Raw genomic sequence first — 19330 nt, 5'->3', positions numbered from 1 at the left:
TGAATTGCTATTGCAATAATTACACCATTGGAAATTCTAATTGCCAATGGCCTGAAGATGGATCCCTTAAATTAGACACCTGAATTAAAAAAAAAGATTTTAGGGATCTCTTATTTTAACAATTCATTGGAAGATCACATTAAAACAAACACACATAGTAGTGTCATGGCTACCCTTCAAAATTCTCTTGACAATATTATGTGTGTTGTGTAGGGAAAGAAATTCTCTTGACTAAATTAAAGAACAAAATTTGACCCAAAACAAAGTTAGAATTCTTCATAAGCTGAAACTGCCTGCTCTGGATCTCTTCCAGGATGCACAATAAAGTCTGCTCTACCTTGCAGTTCAGTGCTTAAAGTTCTGTGTTTTGATGCCATAGCCCGGGTTCAATTTCCTGTCAGGAAACCAGTTTATTTTGCCTTGATATTTGTGTGACTTTTGACTTTTTGGAATGCCCATTTATTGATCCTTTTCCCCTTCATGGGCAGCTTTTGTTTGTTTGTGTATTAATACAGAGTCTCACTCTATCACCCAGGCTGGAGTGCAGTGGCCAGATCTTGGCTTACTGCAACCTCCGCCTCCCAGGTTCAAGTGATTCTCCCACCTTGGTCTCTCAAGTAGCTGGGATTACAGCCACCCACCACCACGCCTGGCTAATTTTTGTATTTTTAATAGAGACAGGGTTTTGCCATGTTGGTGAGTCTGGTCTTGAGCTCCTGAACTCAAGTGATCTGCTCTGCCTGTCTCAGCCACCCAAAGTGTTGGGATTATAGATATGAGCCACCCCTCCTGGTTGTTGGCAGCTTTTGATTTCCTGTCCTTCCTGCTTCCAAAGTTTCTGATGAGAAATCTGCTGATAATCTTATTAAAGATTTCTTGCGTGTGACCAGTTGCTTTTCTCTTACCAATTTAAAGATTGTCTGTCTTTGACTTTTGAAAGTTTGATTATAATGTGTTTTGGTGTAGGTCTCTTTAAGTTTATCTTACTTGGAGTTTGTTATGCTACTGTGTTTGTATTCATGCCTTTCATCAAATTTGGGAAGCTTTCAGCCATGATTTCTTCAAATATTCTCTCTTGCCCTTCTCTCCCTCTTGTTTAGAAATTCCACAATGCAAGGCTGGGAGCCGTAGCTAATGCCTGTAATCCCAGCATTTTGGGAGGCTGAGGCGGGAGGATCACCTTAGGTCAGGAGTTTGAGACCAGCCTGACCAACATGGAGAAATGCCATCTCTACTAAAAATACAAAATTAGCCAGGCATGGTGGTGCATGCCTGAAAACCCAGCTACTCGGGAGGCTGAGGTGGGAGAATTGCTTGAAACCAGGAGGCAGAGGTTGTGGTGATCTGAGACAGCGCCATTGCATTCCAGTCTGGGCAGCAAAAATGAAACTCCATCCCCCCTCCCACCCCCCCAAAACAACAACAACAAAAAAGAAATTCCACAATGCATATGTTGGTCCACTTGATGGTCACTTAGGCTCTGTTCACTTTTCTTCAATCTTTTTTTATTTCTGTTCCTCAAACTGGATGATTTCCATTGCCTTATCTTCAGGTTCACTGATTGTTTCTTCTGCCTGCTCAGCTTTCTTCAAATTTGATTTTGAATCCATCTAGTTAATTTTTTACCAAAGCAGCAACTATTTCAGAGAAGTCTCCTTCATATTGCAGCCATTGGACATGATAATATATGGGATGTGCTGCCATTTGTTGAGAATCATGTGAAAATTAAGCTTCTGCCCCATCACACTAAAGTTCCAGCCCTGAGTCCCCACGGTTTTCTCCCCAGGCTAAGATAGAAAGGAAGAACATGAAATGTGCAGAAAGCATTCTCTTAAGCAAACATGTATAACTTGCCTAAATTGTAATTATTTCCTGGATGAGGATGCACCTCTAACCTCTACAGGCAGATCATAGATTCCATTGTCCAGCTGTATAATGAATTCTTCTTCTCAGAGAAGAATACCAGAGACTCCCTGGCTTGCCTGAATCAAATTTCTAGAGGTAAACGGTGAAAGGCCACAATATGAAGTCACTCTCAGATGAGTCCCTTCTCTTGTCACACCCCACAGTAGAAACAAAAGAGGACAGGGAGGCCAGAGCTGCTCAAAGCCTTATAACCCACAATTCTCATAGTTATTCCCAACTTAGAGAGGGCTGCTTTCTAGATGCTCCCCCTCCAGGCCTGCAGACTGCCAGGCTCCAGGAATAAGTAGCTCTGAGAAGTATACTATTTAGCTGCAAGCCACTCTCCACTATTGCAAATTGGAGAAAAGGACAAACTTAAAAGGTGAAAAGATTTAAGAGAACAACATGGTGAAACCCCATCTCCACTAAAAATACAAAAATTAGCCGGGCGTGTTGGCATGCAGCTATAGGCCCAGCTACTCGGGAGGCTGAGGCAGGAGAGTCATTTGAACCCAGGAGGCGGAGGTTGCAGTGAGCCAAGATTGTGCCACTGCACACTAGCCTGGGTGACAGAGCAAGACTCCATCTCCAAAAAAAGAAAAAAGAAAGAAGGAAAGAAAGAAAGATTTAAGAGAACAATTATTTTAATTGAATACATTTTGTCAAGATTAAATCATCTTTCCCCTAGAGTACTGAAAGAATAAGCAATCATAATTTAGATTCTAAGTTACTGGTCTTTGAGAAAGTGTGAAAACAGGAAAGGTGCCACAAGTCAAACAAGGAGCAAAAGTCCTAATTTTCAAACTGATGAAAATAAAGTACCAAAAAATGGAAATCATCATAGTTCATCTCGGTCCTTGGCAAAATACAAATGTATTGATTCAAATTATAATATCTTAGCTACCCTATTGTGCGTAGGTCTTACCACTGAGGAGAAAAACCAAACCCAAACAAAAGTGTGTTCAAGTTGGCAAAAATGTTTACAAACCTGCAAAATCTCTTCAGCCTATCCCTTAAACTCCAGACTTGGTATTTATTAAGTTCTGCTGTGTACAATACCCACCTTAATATCCATTCTTGCACAAGTTCTGTTAGGTATAAGCCAAGATGACATGAGATTTTTTTTTTTTAAACTCTCATGCCTATGTCTGCTTTTCCTTCCAAAGACCCTTCTGAGTAAGGACTACCCTCAGACTACTGGAGTCATTTAGTCACAAGCTTGCCTGAGACTCAGAGCTAGCAATACCTGGGAGTTTATGTCAATCCCACAGCACCCAGCAACCCTGCCTGCAAAATATTGACCCACGATTGACAGGTGCAGGTGTATGAAAGCCCAGCTCCTTGACTTGAGGGGCGCCTTTGTGGTGAATTAAGTTTGGGAAAAGGGAATCCAGAAGCCAACTTTGTAAAAATGCAGATAGATAAATAGAAAGAAATCTTTGCCTTGGAAGTCCAGTTGAGAAAGAGAGTGATTTACTTGAGACTCTGAAAACAGAGACTAAAATCTTTACTTTCTGATGGGAAAGAAGCCTATGGTGAAAGAGGAACAAAGAGAAAGGTAGGAAATAGGGTGGGTCTACTCAGTAGCTTTAAACCACTCTGTCATATTATAAAGCCTGGTGAGGTTTTAACTAACGCAAGTGCCTGGACTCTACACATAGAGATTCTGATTTAAATGCTTCCAGGTGGGTGGAAGCCACTAGTAGTCTTAAAAAGCTCCCAAGTAATTTTACCATGTGGCTAGAGATGAAAAGGACAATCTATCTACTAGAATCTCAAGTAACCAGTATTGAAGTGCCCCAAATGTGCAGCTACCTCATAGAAAAGACTTAACACCAGCCATTGATGGAATTTGCCTTCCTCTCTCCATGGTCTTGTCTGCATAGCGTGGAAATAGAGAAGAGTTAAAGAGGTAGATGGAGAGATTGGACCTGTAATTTGCCTATGTAGAGCAGTTTCTCAAACTTTTCTGACCACAAGATGCAGTGAGAAATATACAATTCTTTGTGATCAGTTTTTTTTTCTTTTTTTGAGACGGAGTCTTGCCCTGTTGCCCAGGTTGGAGTGCATTGGCGTGATCATGGCTCACTGCAAGCTCCGCCCACCTGGGTTCACACCATTCTCCAGCCTCAGCGTCCTGAGTAGCTGGGACTACAGGCACCCACCACCATGCCCAGCTAATTTTTTTTTGTGTGTGTATTTTTAGTAGAGACAGGGTTTCACCGTGTTAGCCAGGATGGTCTCAATCTCCTGACCGCATGATCCGCCTGCCTCGGCCTCCCAAAGTGCTGGGATTACAGGCATGAGCCACCGCGCCTGTCCTGTGATCAGTTTTTAAAAAATCTTTTACTATGTGTAATCCACCCTACCTAGAATTTAAATGAAGCCTGTAGTAATAAGCAGTCCACTATATTGATTTCACAACCCCTAAGTGGTTCAGAATTGCAATTAGAGAATTTTTACTTTTGGCCAGGTGTGGTGGCTGGAGCCTGTAATCCCAGCACTTTGGGAGGATCATTTGAGGTTGGGAGTTTGAGACCAGCGTGATCAACATGGAGGAACCCTGTCTCTACTAAAAAAAAAAAAAAAATTAGCTGGGCGTGGTGGTGCATGTCTGTAATCACACTTACTTGGGAGGCTGAGGCAGGAGAATTGCTTGAACCCCAGGGGGTGGAGGTTGTGGTGAGCTGAGGTTGCACCATTGCACTCCAGCCTCGGAAACAAGAGTGAAACTGTCTAAAAAAAAAAAAAGAAAAGAAATAAATTTTTCTTTTGCTCCGCCTTTTTATCAAGCAAAATCCCAAAAGAACATTTACTATAAACATCTTTCTGTGAATCCTTATTTCTGTCCCAGCCACCATGACCCAATAATCTCTAGAGCCTGTTAGTGTTCTCCAGATTGAAGCCTTCCCTCTAACTGCTCCTAAACTCTCTGATGTAGGGGAAAAGGTTTGAGGCCTCGATTCTCATCCCAGGTTTTTCACCTACAGATCATACGGCCTTAGCCTCTTGAAACCATTGTTTCCTAACGGCCAAAGATGGAACTGTACTTGGGTGGTATCTGAGCACCCTGTTGGCTTTGGCATTCTAGGGCTCTTCCCTTGGCACCACTCTCTTATTTAAAAGGAATAGGATGTGGACTTAGGAGGGTTATTTCTCTGCAAACTATCCTCTCTTTCTTATGACAAGCTATTTCTGAATGTGCATATTTGAGGCTAAGCAAATCCCTTCCTGGGAGGTTGAAAGACCCTTATTTCTCTCCAGAGGAGTATTATGGAGAGTCAATTGATGCTGAGGAGGTGGTAGAGACCTAGCAAACTCATCTGCAGTGGCTTTGAGCAAGGCTCTTAGAATCATAAGCTGGGTGGGGTCCTGTGTCCTACACCACAGGCCAGCTAGTTCATTTCAGGAGACTTTTTTTTCAATCTATTATTACTATCTTCTTCTAGACTGTAGTTCACTACTGGAGATTATCCACTTAGTTGCACTCAGTTTGCACCTGGCCTGTATCACCACTCAGCTCTCACTCCAGCCACAGGTGGAGCCAGGAAGACCTCACCAAAGATTACTGTTTAATTGTATGTGTGTGTGTTTTTGTTTGTTTCGGGTAACAACTAATGTTGGAACTATGAAAAGCTCTTCTCTACTTTTAACAAAGCTTAGTCACAAACAGTTCCCCAGTTGTTGAGAAAAACTAAAACAACAGAACAATTGAAAGTCCAAATCTGCAAGCTCATCTCTGAGAACCGAATTCTACAGCCACTCCAGATTTGTACTCCAAATGGATAGTTTGATTGTAGAAATCACATCCCTTCAGTCTGCCAATGTGATAACTCCCCAAGAGAAAGCGATGCCTACATTCATAGATAATCCCCTTTCCCCCATCCTATATATAACTGGAGTCAACAGCAGCTGGAGGAAAATGGCAAGAACTTGGAATCAAGATTAGGTTAGAATAACACTGCTGTAGACAGTTTATCAGCTCTTCAGCATATGTCCATTTTCCTTGAAGGATGAGCCTTTAGAAACCTCTGACAATAAAGTTTATTTTACACCCATTCCCTTGCCTATGATTTTTTCATACGAATCACAATTATAAAACTTTCTTGCTCCAGCTAAAAGCAGGAAACTCAATCATGAATGTGTTCACTAAATATATACCACAGAATGATAGTAACCAGTCTGAATGCATCACTTGATTCCAAAATTAAATGTTAGCCCTCAGGGGTGCAACTACATGTATCTCCAACTCTGGAAGCCACAGGCAACATATTCCTGTTTCCTTGCAGGGAAACAGATCTATAAGCAGGGCGGCAGTCTCACACCTGCATTCCTGGGAAACCCAAGGAAACAATGATAGTGACGCAGGGCAGGCAAGCCCCCAAACTGAAAGAGTTTTGTTAATGTCGCGATTGGCTATCTGTTATTTGAAGACTGAGATCTCCATGAGGAATGAAGATAGGTAATGCCTAAGGCTGAGGCATGACCTCACTGGGTCACCTTAGCTGTGAAGTGAGGTCAGTTGTCACCTTGCAAACCTTTTGGTAATCCAAATCTTGGAATGATTTCTTTAAGAATTTAGACACTTCCAATACTTTTCCTGTCCTTGTGGGGAAAGCTTCTATCCACCTGTTGAAAGTGTCTATAAATACTAGCAAATCTTGTAGTTCCCTGTAAGGTGGCATCTGGCTTAAGTCCGTCTGCCAGTCTTCACCATGGTATGTTCCTTGGTGTTGTACAGGTTTAAGCAGGGATCGGGGTATGGGGTGGCTTCCTGAGTGGTAATCCTTTTTATAGTTTGGAACAGTCTCTTCCTCAAGAATATTTAGGAAACTAATTTTAATGGAAAATCCCGTCCCAAATGTGAGGAATCATGAAAATGTTTAATTATTTCCCATCTGTCAGCCTCAGGAATAGAGTTTGTTCTTTTCTAGCAACCATCCAGAGGGGTCTCCCTGGAAGCCTTTTACTCAGTCCCTTTAATTTCCTTAGGGGTTTAGTATGGTGTCACTGACATGGATGCAGTACCTGGTAGTAGTGCAGCAGCTTGAAATACCAGGGTTTCCTTAGCTGTGGCCTAAGCTGCTCTTTCCACCAGGGAATTTCCTCTAACAATAAAAGTGTCTCCCTTCTGGTGTCCCCTGCAGTGAGTAATTGTTATTTCTTTGGGAGTTGGACAGCATCTAAAAGTTCCAAGATCTGAGTAAAGTTGTATGGGGGATCCCTTGGCTTTTGATAGTCCCCTTTCCTTCCCTATGGCTGCATGAGCATGGAGCACCAGGAACCCACATTTAGAGTCAGTCAACACATTGACTCTTGAGGGTTTTGGTTTTCTTCTTCTTTTTTTGAAACGGAGTCTTGCTGTGTCGCCCAGGCTGGAGTGCAGTGGCATGATCTCAGCTCACTGCAATCTCAGCTCACTGCAAACTCAGGGATTCTCATGCCCCAGCCTCCCAAGTAGCTGGGATTACAGGCGCACCCCACCACACCCAGCTAATTTTTGTATTTTTAGTAGAGACGGGGTTTCGCCATGTTGGCTAGGCCGGTCTCGAACTCCCAACCTCAGGTGATCCACCCACCTTGGCCTCCCAAAGTGCTGGGATTACAGGGGTGAGCCACCGTGCCCAGCTTGTCTTTTCATGGTTGGAAGGCCCTAATTAGAGCAGCTAATTCTGCTTTTGGAGCAGAAGTCTGAGAAGGTAAACCCTTGGCCTCAATGATTTCTTGTTGGCTAAGCTTCCTTTCTTACTCCGTCATGAATATAGCTATTTCCATCTCTAAACCACTCAACATTTGGGTTAGACAAGAGCTTGTCTTCGAGGTTGGGCCTTCTAGAGTAGAGCTCTTCCGTGGTTTCCACACAGGAGTCAATGAGTTGGGGATCTGTTTCTTGAGACGTGAGGTGCAGCAACAGAGTAGCAGGGTTTAAAAATCAGCATACTTTCAGGGTAACATCTCGGGTGTCAAGCAGAAGGGTCTGATATTTAAGTAACTGGCCCTCTGTTAGCCATTGGTGTACTTTTGCCTCTAGGACCCTCTGTACTGTACTTTATGGGGTGGCAGGGGGTGGGGGTGGGGTGGTATGGCATCTAATTGTTGTCCCAAGGTAAACTTAGTGGTTTCTTCTAACGATAGAGTGATGGTAGCCACAGATCTCAAGCTTCCTGGTCACCCAGCTGCTACCTGGTCTAGCTGTTTAGAGAAATAAGCCACTGGTCCAAAGTAATTCCTCAGCCTTTGAGTTAGAACATCCAAAGCTGTCCCTTGTTATTCATCCACATAGAGAGTGAAAGGTTTTTCTAAGTTCGAGAGTCCTGAGGCAAGGGATGTCCCTGGCTTTTCTTTTAAGGCTAAGAATGCCTTTTGACAGGTTCCAAGCTCCGCCTCCTGGGTTCACACCATTCTCCCGCCTCAGCCTCCTGAGTAGCTGGGACTACAGGCCTCCACCACCACGGCCAGCTAATTTTTTGTATTCTTAGTAGAGACGGGGTTTCACTGTGTTAGCCAGGATGGTCTGGATTTCCTGATCCACCCACCTCGGCCTCCCAAATTGCTGGGATTACAGACGTGAGCCACCGCACCCGGCCAACAATTTTTTTTTTTTTTTTTTTTTTAATGAACAGAGCATCAGTGAATGATAGTGCAAGTTTAAGACACCTAATAGACAAGTTAAAGGAGTCCTCCAGGCAGAAGGAAACTGACACCAGATGAAAATCTGGATAAAAAAAAAGACACTAGAAATGACATCTACAAAGGCAAATATATAATTTTAACATCTGACTGTTTAGCCGGGCACGATGGCTCACACCTGGAATCCCAGCATTGTGGGAGGCCGAGGAAGGTGGATCACTTGAGGTCAGGAGTTCGAGACCAGCCTGGCCAATATGGTGAACCTTCCTCTCTACGAAAAATTCAAAAATTAGTCAGATATGGTGGACCAAGCCTGTAATCTCTGCTACTCAGGAGTCTGAGTCAGAAGAATGACTTGAACCCGGAAAGCAGAGGTTGCAGTGAGCCAAGACTGTGCCACTGCACTCCAGCCTGTGCGATAGAGTAAGACTCCTCTTAAAAACACCACCACCAACAACAAAAAAACAAAAACACACAAACAAAACACATCTGACTCTTGAAACAAAAGTAATAGAGATGGATTGTAAGGTTTATAACAGGTGTAAAGTAAAATGCATGGCAATAGCATAAAGGCAGGGAGAGGAGTCAGGTGAAATGGTATGATGCCACTTGAAGGCAGACTGTGATGGGTTAATTTTTGTGGAAAGCAAGGCAGAATTTTTGAAGTTTGTTTCTTCAAATACTTTGTTTCCCATACATACAAGCTAGTTTGTGCTGCAGAGATCTTATTTCCTAGGAGGCTTGGAGGGGGACCTTCTGCTGTCTGTCCTCATGGGATGCACAAGACACAAGGAAACAGTCTTTCACTTTTAAATACAGTGATAGGTCTGAGGAGATAGATACAGCTGCAATTTTTTTTTTTTTAATGAGATGGGATTCTCACTGGTCTTGAATTTCTGAGCTCAGTGCAGACTTCCCCTACGTCGGCCTATGAAAGTGTTGGGATTAATAGGCGTGAGGCACTGCACCCGGCCACAACCACCAACATTTAAAATCACGTCACTGGGTGGTCCTGAACCACCAACCTTCCGGTTAACAGCCGAACACGCTAACCGACTGCGCCACAGAGACAACCTCGATTGCTTACTTTCATCTCTATATACATTAAGCAATCACAAAATCCTAGGGGTTGCCATTCGCTTTCTGCGGGACAACTGTGGAGACTACAAAGCTTCGGAAAACTGGAGAGGCTGAGTCGACTAATCGTCTTGCTGCACGTTAGAAACGCGTGCATTGCGTGGCTCTGAAGCCAGAAGTGCGGCCGAATGGCCTTCACCCTGCGTTCACCCTCGCCTGCTTCAGAAGCCAGTGCCTCTGGAAATGCCTGGATCTGCGACCCCAGCCTGAGCCAAGTGGGGCCCAAGGGAAGCTGAACTCCCCGACGGCTCTCACGGTAGCTCTTTCTGTTTTGTTGTGCCGCCTTCAGGCAGTCATCTGCTCCGCTTGCTCTCCCTTCACTCAACTCGGCTTCGGTAGATGGGTTCGGTGGGGCGGGAGCGGGAAAGAGGCAGGGGAGTCAAAAGGGAAAACGTGAAAAGGAGGAGGGAGAAGCAGGGGAGACGAGGACTAGACAATGGGACAGCCCAGGATGCCCGTGGAGAGGGCACCGGCTGGATGCAGAGAAGATGGGACATGTATCAGAATGGAGAGGGGGAAATGGGGAGAAGATGTGAGAGAAAATCACAAGAACCTGTAGCTGCCCAAGAATCAAGAAGTAAAAATCGCATAAAGTTTTTACACTAAAAAAAATCGGGGGACCAGGTGCGTTGGCTCTCGCCTGTAATCCCAGCACTTTGGGAGGCCGAGGTGGGTGGATCACTCACTTGAAGTCAGGAGTTCGAGACCAGCCGGGCCAACATGGTGAAAGCCCGTCTCTACTACAAATACAAAAATTAGCTGGGCGTGGTGGCGCACGCTTGTAGTCTCAGCTACTTAGGAGGCTGAGGCAGGAGAATCGCTTGAACCTAAGAGGCGGAGGTAGCAGTGAGCCGAGATCGTGCCACTGCCCTCCAGCCTGGGCGACAAAGCGAAATTCTGTCTCTCAAAAAAATATATAAATAAGTAATAGAGGGATGGGGAAGCAAAACGACGCGCAGTAAGTGTGGGGCGCCTTGGGATTCTCTAGTGGTTAGTAGTCTGCGTTGTGCCTGCAGCAACCTCTGTTCTAATCCGAATCCTGGTACAGTCAGACTCTATCTTGGACCCACTGGGGCGAACCCACGTGTCTTTTGGTTTGCTTTTGATTCCTGCAGCAGCTGCGGCCTTTATCTGCAGCCAGAAAGCCGGAAAGCAGGGTTTACCCCTGGCCCCACAGCGCCATACTGTCTGGGGAAAAGAGGGAAACCCAAGAGTACACAAACAACGGCCCAAAGAGAAACCTTCCAAGTGCTCTATGCCTCACCGTTTAGCAGAAAATATCAAGCAACTCTCAACCTAGCTGGTCTGTACCTTCCACGAATGAAATAATGTATTTATTGCAGTCTTTCTGGTTGAGATATTTCAAATATTTGGTGGCGCTTTTAATGAGAGAGAGAGACACTCTCGAGTGTGGAAGGAAAAATGAGGGGATGTGAAGATGAGGCGACTTTAGGACAGAAAAAAAAAGAGACAAGCCATGTAAACGTTTTCGGGTGGGCGTGAGGCGATGTCAGTCTTGAATCCCGTTATGTCAGGTAAAGAGCGCAGCCTCTTCTAGCACAAACACCGTTTCCCACATGGAGGAAATCACAGGGATCAGCAACTCTAGAGTGCGATGAAGAAGCTTCGTTCTGGGAGAACCGCCTTCGTGACCACGGTCTCTCCCCTGCCAGGTAAGTGGAAATGAGCACATGGCCTACAGGGACAGCACAGCCTCCTCGCCCTGGCCGGTCGCTCAGGGTCACCACCCTCCCCACTGCCGCCCCTCGGCAGTCTTCCAAACCACTCTCCACCAAAGATTCCACCGACAGTCACCCCACAAGACAACCCAGGCCGCCTCTCAGCAGCGGCTCCCGCCCGCAGCCACCGCGCCCTGTCACCCCCCGGGGTTCTGCCCGCCGCCTCTGCGGAGTCTGCGCCCTTCACCTCCCTGGCTCCCGCTCTCCCCTGAGCTTACAGTGGACTCGGGGTTCTTCCGAACCCCTCTTGGGAGTACTGAATGGAAAAGGGGGAGCGTGCGCAAGTGCTTGGTAGAGTGTAGACATCGTGGGATTTGACTGTGGGACCATCGCTTCGACGTCCTAGTGCTGATTTTTCCACCTGCCTTCTGCTTAGGGCAGCGGCAGCAGTTTTCCATCTGTGCCTACTCCACCTGCTGTCCTTGTTGGGTCAGCGAACATCGCCTCCCTCTACCGCTCAATCAGCAAACGCGACAGCCCTCGAGGACCTCACCCGCCGCTTACCCCCCTAACAAATTCGCGGGCATCGCCTCCGGTCGCCTCTTCCCAAGGCCTAACGAGCGCGTTCGCTGGCAACGGAGGTGAGGAGGCTCCACTGACTGGCTGGTGTCCGTGTCCGGGGCTGCCACAAACGCCACGACTTGGCTTGGCCTCTCTCTTAGTTATTCGCAGCTCAGCGCGATAGGCGCCTCCGGGGTGGCGACGGGAAAGGGTGTGGGCTTATTGGGTGCTGCTCTATGGGGGCTGGCATCTCTGCCCGGCTGTGTACACCTGAGCGAGACGCTCAGTCGCTCTCTAAAGCTGCTTCCGCGGATGACGGACACGGAGAGAAATAGGAGCGGTGGGTCGTGAGAGGTGGTCCACCAGCGCTTGCCCTACTTCGCCCGGCTTTGCCCCTCGCTGCGGAGACTGTTCTGCTTCTGGCCCTTGGAGCAGGCCGGCTGACAGCGTAGTGAAGGAAGATTCCTGCGGGAGAGCGGCCAGTGTAAAACAATTCCCTGACCGGGAATCGAACCCGGGCCGCGGCGGTGAAAGCGCCGAATCCTAGCCACTAGACCACCAGGGACACACAGGAGGGAGTTTTCTCTCCCTTCTTCTGTCAGAAGCGACAGCTTCCCTGAGCTCTGGGAGGACTTGGGCCTTGTGAGGGTCGCTCTTTGCTCCTGGAGTCTCTCACAAGGCCATTCCTTCCCTGCTTTCCTCAAAAAAAGAGCCTGCAGGCGACACACTGAGGGCTCCGCGAGGGGCACCAAGGCCACGAGTCCCGAGTCCTGGAGCGAGTTGCAGCGACCCGGCCGCAGCTCACCACTGGACTAGAGATGCGCCTTTGCGAGGTGGCAGCAAGTGACCAGCCGGTCGTGGGTCGCCAGGTCCGGAGCCGCGCTCCAGGTTGCCAGGAGGAGGCGGGAGCGCGGAGGCGCCCGGGGTGAGACGGGGGCACCCTCTGTATCATAAAGGACCCAGACGCCAGCACCCTCAACATCATAAGGAATCCGACGGATGCGGAAACCGAGACGGGCTGGATGGGGAACTCTTTCCAGGAAGGCTCCGGGGCCCTCAACTGGTCTCCGACCTTCCCCTGCAACCTGTGACACCTGCCATTTTCCCATCTTAGGCGATGGCAACGCCACCCTTCCATTTGCTCCGGGCAATACTTCGAGAGTTCCCTCTGACGCTGGAGTTTTTTCCTCAGATCCAAGAGCCAACTGGTCATCAATTCGTAATTTCCCATCGGCTAAGTGCGTGGGCATTGAGCTACACGCGAGTCTCTCCACTTCTGCGGAATGGCTACTTCGGGGTAGGGGAGGGGCCCTCCCGTGGATAGTAAGGTGTTTAGCAGCAGCCGTCGCCTCCGCTGACTCGATACATGCCAGGGGGTTAACATTCTCCCTCCCCGCTTCCCCCATTCGTGACCTAGTGTCCCAGCGGGGATGGGAGAGGCGTGTAAGGGCGAAGTTGCCCCCTCTTGAGAACCACTGATGCGCGTTGTCCTGCTCTGAGCTTGTGCGGAGGACTCTCCAGATGAAGGCTCAGGGGTCGATCCAGCTTGAGACCCCCTCGCTCCCCCGCACAGTCGGACCTTACGATTGGAGGTTTTTAACATCTCTAAGTCATGAGATTCGAAACCTTTAGGTCTTTTCTTCCGTTCTGTCCTCCAAATCGGCCTCTTCCGAGCCTGTTGACCAGGGCCAGCCAGGCAGAGGGCTGGGTTCGCTCAACGAGGCTCCTCTTGGCCCTCCTGGAGCTTCAGGCCTCTTTCGGTTGCAGAGAAGCTTTATGGGCCACTTCCTTCGGCATCCCCGGGGGCAGGTGCGCGGTGCCCCTGGAAGACGAGGGTTTGACCGCGGTTCTCGACCCCCGGCGCCCAACTTCCACCTCGGTGGGTGTTCTCTTCCAGGCTCCTGCTGGTCCCACTCACCAGGAGTTAGGCATCGGGTCAGCCTGAGTTCCCGAGACGCCCATGCCCGGAAGGACACGTAGGGGAAACCAGCTGCTCACTTTGGTCTTGTCCGCAACGGACCCCTTTCTGCCGGGAAAGAAAGGCGGCGAGTCCTGTCCTGTTGGGTAGGTGGAAGAGAGATCAAAGGGAAGACAAGAAAAATCCTGGGAGGTTTCTGGATCTAAAGTTACCATGAAGTCGACCAAACCTCCTCTGGAGGTCCTCCCAGTCCTCCCGTGGCTGGCGATGGTGAATCGAGTTTTCGTCTCCGGGTTGCCAAGGCGGACAAAGCCGACACAATGGGCCTGTCCACTATCTTCTTTCATATACACAAAATGTCAGCTCTTCCTGTTTCTGACTGGCAATATGCCGCCTGATGACCAGCTTAGCAAATTAGAGACCCTCCATGGGACTTCATCTCTGTCTTAGTTTGGGCTTCTATAACAATGTGCCATAAACTGGGTCGCTGATTCACAACAGAAATTGATTTCTCACAGTTCTGGAGGTTGGAAGTCCGAGATCAAGGTGCCGACATGGTAGGGTTATGGTGAGGACCTTTGGTCTGGTTGTAGACTGCCACCTTCTCATTGTATCCTCAGGGGGCAGAAAGAGGGCGAGAGAGCTCCCCAGGGTCCCTTTTATACGGGCATTAGTCCCATTCAGACTAATGGGACTAAATCTAGACACTGTGCTGAGTGTTGTGGATTTTTTGCATGTTCATCCTCCCCACAGGCAACTGGAGATGTATTGTCCCCAGAGGGTACAATAGAGAATCTTCCATCACAAGTCAGCAACCAGCATATGTGAGTGACTGCATGTGTCCCACTCAGAAATGAGAGTGTATTAGTCCGTTTTCATGCTGCTGACAAATACATCACAGAGTCCAGGACCAAAAAGAGGTTTAATTGGACTTACATTTCCATATGACTGGGGAGGCCTCAGAATCATGGCGGGAGGCAAAAGGCACTTCTCACAAGGCAGCAGCAAGAGAAAATGAGGAAGAAGCCAAAGCAGAAACCCCTGAGAAACCCATCAGATAGACTTACTCGCTATCAGGAGAATAGCACAGGAAAGACCCGCCCCCATGATTCAATTACCTGCTCCTAAGTCCCTCCCACAACACATGGGAATTCTGGGAGATACAATTCAAGTTGAGATTTGGGTGAGGGCACGGCCAAACCATATCAGAAAGGTATGAAGTGACAGCATATCCTGATGTGTGTGATGGTTTCATGAGTTATTAGCTATTTCAAAATTTATTGCAATGTCTGAGAAAGTACAAGGACTTGTACTATCTGAATTTAAGGCTTACTATAAGCTATTAGAGACAAGGCATCAGGAGTGACAAACAGATAAACAGCCTGAGTTAAAAGACCTGAAATTGATCCACAGCTATACGGTCAACAAATGGGTTTTCAATAAAAGCAGTTCAATAAAAGAAAATAAATCATTTCAATTAATGAACTTCTATATCGAGGTGGGGGAGACCAACAATGTTATTCTCCCTCACACTACACACAAAAATAATTTCAGGTGCATTACACACCAAAATTGAAAAGTTAAAGATATAAAGCATTTCAAGGATACTTTGTGACTTGTTGGCAGGCAAAGATTAGCCTACCAACAAGCAGGACACAGAAAAAATACATATATAAGAAAGACATGATAAATGAGACTTCATCAACATTAGCCACACCTTCTCATCAAAAGATACCACTAAGAAAGCGAAAAGGCAAGCAAGACACAGACAGAGAGAAAATAGTCACAAAACGTATCTGACCTCCACACGCTGCAATTATAACTATACCAGTCTGATACACTGCACCCAGTTTCTGCTGGATGGAGTATTTTCTGGGTGTCTCTAATGAGTAAGAGAAGGCCCCATGGGATATTCCTTCAGTTCCCAGATGAACAGTGGGAAAGACTCCACATTGACCAACCTCGGGGGCCTGAAAACCCAGGTCCTCAAGGAGGGTAGAGTATACCTGGACCCTGACCCAGACCCCTGGATGGGCTGTGCCAAGAGACCCAGCAAGGGAAGGGATTTCCTCCTGCCTCAGGTTCTCTGTTCTTCTGTGGTTAGACCACCTGAACCCAACTCCCTCCCCAAGCACTAGAGATGGGCTTTTCCAAGGGCTGGGGATCTTGCTGTCCTGAGGACAGCTGAGCAAGGGGGTCGAGGAGGAGCTTGGGTTGTGGAGGAGAGGAAACCGGGTAAGATGCGTGAAGCAGTTGGCTATACCAGGCACAGAGAGGACCCGCTGGGAACCAAGAGCCTGCATGTGAAGCCAGGCCTTGGGCCACCTTGTCCATCAAGGGGGTGCCTACTTCCATGGTGTCTTCGAAGGGACTGTGGAAAGAGAGGCCTTCAGCCCACACCTCTGAATGCTTTTCCACCACAGCATGCCCTGTGGCCTTTATCCTGCTGGTGTGGAACAGTCAGACCCCTGCAGGGCTGCAGAGCCTCTGTACTGGGCGGCATCCCAGCCTGAGTGCCAGAGCTCAGAGGGCAGGCCCCCGAGCAAGCAGAGAGGAGGGCACCTTTTGGACAGAACGTGTGGGACAAGAGCGATGGCTCATCCGTTCAGGTTCCTCACAAAATGAGAGTCAGGAAGATCAGGGCACCGGCCTGATTTCCCAGGCAGGGCTGAAAGCAGACAACCGGAGGAAGAGCAGCCCCTGGGCCAATGAGGTAGAAGACAGAAGACCACAGTGTACTCCTGCCCTCAACCTCACCCCCTCCCACCCACATCCTCCACACTCCCTGACCACCTTCCTCAGAAGTGTAATAGGAATCCAGGTTCCCCCTGGCCTGGTTGCTGCAGTAGGCACAGTAGCCTGATGGAGCCTGAGGCAGGTGTGGGAAGATGTGGATTGTCTAACTGGAGGTTGGGAGTCCAAGATGTGGAAGCAGCTTGGAGTGCAGGATTTGGTGGTATGTGTGTGGCAGTAGGCAAAAGAAAGAGACAACTGGCCGGGCGCGGTGGCTCACGCCTGTAATGCCAACACTTTGGGAGACCGAGGCGGGCAGATCACGAGGTCAGATGAAGACCACGGTAAAACCCCGTCTCTACTAAAAATACAAAAAATTAGCCGGGCGTGATGGCGGGTGCCTGTAGTCCCAGCTACTGGGGAGGCAGAGGCAGGAGAATGGCGTGAACCCAGGAGGCGGAGCTTGCAGTGATCTGAGATCGCGCCACTGCACTCCAGCCACTGCACTCCAGCCTGGGTGACAGAGCAAGACTCTGACTCAAAAAAAAAAAGAAAGAAAGAAAAGAAAAGAAAAGAAAAGAAAGAGACAACTGAGCCTCTTGAAATACCATGAGAATTCAAATTTAGAAAATTCCCGGGGAACTATGCATGCAGGCACTCAACAGATCCACAAAACAGCTGCTGCATAACTGCATGTTGCAAGCAAACCCTAAATTGCTGATTTTAAAACAGCCTGATGGGTTCACAAAGACAATTTCTGAATAGTCTTAAGAGCAGAGGTGCACTAAAGCCACTGTGCCCTGCAGGCCCGGATCCCAGTAAGTTCTTTAAGGAGTATGTCTTACTTCCATTTATGGAAGATTTTTGGAGTTGTCCTTGGTCACCCCCAGGAATGTTTTGGTTAGGAGTAGAATTTTAGATGTCATCAATTTAAAAAGTAAAACTAAAACGCCGGAACTCATAGAGAGATAAAATTAAGAGAATACATTCACTATCCTGAGTAGAAAGATTTCTTATAGAACATAACAGGCTTTAAAAATAAAGAAAAAGTATGGCAAAATTTCATCAAATGAAATGCTTTGAGAACTAAAATTAAAATCCAAAGCCACCCAACCAACTGGACAGAGTGCTTCTTGGCCAAGGAGACCCCAGAGAAGTCTTAAATACTGAGTTCCTGCTCAGTATTTGGAATCTCACACACCTCTCCTTACACTCTCTCCCTTTGTGGTTTAGACACAACTGACCAGCATTGTTGTTAAAATAGAGATCCTAAGACTGACAGAACAGAATCCTTGCAGTGGGAAGATACGGTATTATAAACGAGACCTAAGGCCACGCCAGGCAAGGTGGAGTCATGCGCCCCTCAACTTAAAGAGTAAACTATGTTCTAATTGCCACAGGTTTTTTTCTTCTTCCTTTTTTTCTCTAGCTAAACAAGCACTGGCCTTGAGACAAGCAATGCTGAAGCACTTGCAGCTCACCAATTACCATAAACTGACTGAGTCCTCCCTACACAAGCCATAACTACAGCTTTGATTGGACAAGAGACTGATTTCAGTAACTTTCCCTTGATAAGAGACCACTGGCTGTGGACTGGTTCTAGACAGTTTACAGAGGCTGTGCACTTGACTGCCTTTGTGTCCCTGCTTCCCCTGTTGAAGCATAGGGCCTAATTATAATGTATTTAAATGTTGTCTCCACCCCAAAGTGAACATGGGTTGCATGTAACAGGCATGTTGAATCAGCATGCATGCAGCAGGATCCATTCATGAATATTCAGAGCTCCTCCTATTCCCTGTTGAATATGTATATGTGGCCCACCACATCAACATAAATCCCTGTTCCCCCCTCCCCTCCCTGGAAACGTACTTTTCAGGTTTCAGCAGGAGGGTATGCCTCCCTGTCTGTCGGAATGGCCACCTTGCAGGCTGTAACCCTTTATAAAGAATAAAATCTCCCTTCTAAATTTATAAATTGTGTGATTTTTCAGTTGACAGCTTTCAGTCAGACTTTTCACTGACTGGGAAAATTCATTTGCAATATATTTATTTTAAAAATGACTCCTCAGGATACAAAATTCTTGTGCAAAATCACAAGCATTCTTATACACCAATAACAGACAAACAGAGAGCCAAATCATGAGTGAACTCCCATTCACAATTGCTTCAAAGAGAATAAAATACCTAGGAATCCAACTTACAAGGGATGTGAAGGACCTCTTCAAGGAGAACTACAAAACACTGCTCAACAAAATAAAAGAGGATACAAACAAATGGAAGAACATTCCACGCTCATGGGTAGGAAGAATCACTATCGTGAAAATGGTCATACTGCCCAAGGTAATTTATAGATTCCATGCCATCCCCATCAAGCTACAAATGACTTTCTTCACAGAATTGGAAAAAGCTACTTTAAAGTTCATATGGAACCAAAAAAGAGCCCGCATCGCCATGTCAATCCTAAGCCAAAACAACAAAGCTGGAGGCATCACGCTACCTGACTTCAAATGATACTACAAGGCTACAGTAACCAAAACAGCATGGTACTGGTACCAAAACAGAGATATAGACCAATGGAGGAGAACAGAGCCCTCAGAAATAATGCCACACAACTACAACTATCTGATCTTTGACAAAGCCGACAAAAACAAGAAATGGGGAAAAGATTCCCTATTTAATAAATGGTGCTGGGAAAACTGGCTAGCCATATGTTGAAAGCTGAAACTGGATCCTTTCCTTACACCTTATATAAAAATTAATTCAAGAGG

At 47.1% G+C, this 19330-nt stretch overlaps 2 protein-coding genes and 1 non-coding gene across 5 annotated transcripts in view; 1 reads left to right on the top strand and 2 right to left on the bottom strand.

The window, feature by feature from the left end:
• The window catches only part of LOC115930164 (neuroblastoma breakpoint family member 9), a 469129-nt gene that overhangs the window by 380888 nt on the left and 68911 nt on the right, over positions 1 to 19330 (bottom strand). The gene's annotated exons all lie outside the window — the stretch shown is intronic.
• On the bottom strand, positions 12406 to 12477 carry TRNAE-UUC (transfer RNA glutamic acid (anticodon UUC)). The gene has a single exon. It is a non-coding gene; the product is annotated as a tRNA-Glu (tRNA).
• On the top strand, positions 16184 to 16739 carry LOC134757816 (FAM231A/C-like protein). Its single transcript, XM_063702407.1, has one exon. The coding sequence runs from the start codon at positions 16184 to 16186 to the stop codon at positions 16691 to 16693; it is 510 nt and encodes a 169-aa protein (XP_063558477.1). The 3' UTR covers positions 16694 to 16739.

This window comes from Gorilla gorilla, chromosome 1 (genome assembly GCF_029281585.2).
Source record: "Gorilla gorilla gorilla isolate KB3781 chromosome 1, NHGRI_mGorGor1-v2.1_pri, whole genome shotgun sequence".
Classification (NCBI taxonomy): domain Eukaryota; kingdom Metazoa; phylum Chordata; class Mammalia; order Primates; family Hominidae; genus Gorilla; species Gorilla gorilla.
The sequence above is the reverse complement of the archived record's forward strand: the minus strand, read 5'-3'. Positions and strand labels throughout refer to the sequence as shown.

What these genes read in the sequence shown, in the direction of transcription:
- LOC134757816 (XM_063702407.1), top strand. Translation starts at nt 16,184, where the DNA reads ATGGTGTCTTCGAAGGGACTGTGGAAAGAGAGGCCTTCAGCCCACACC.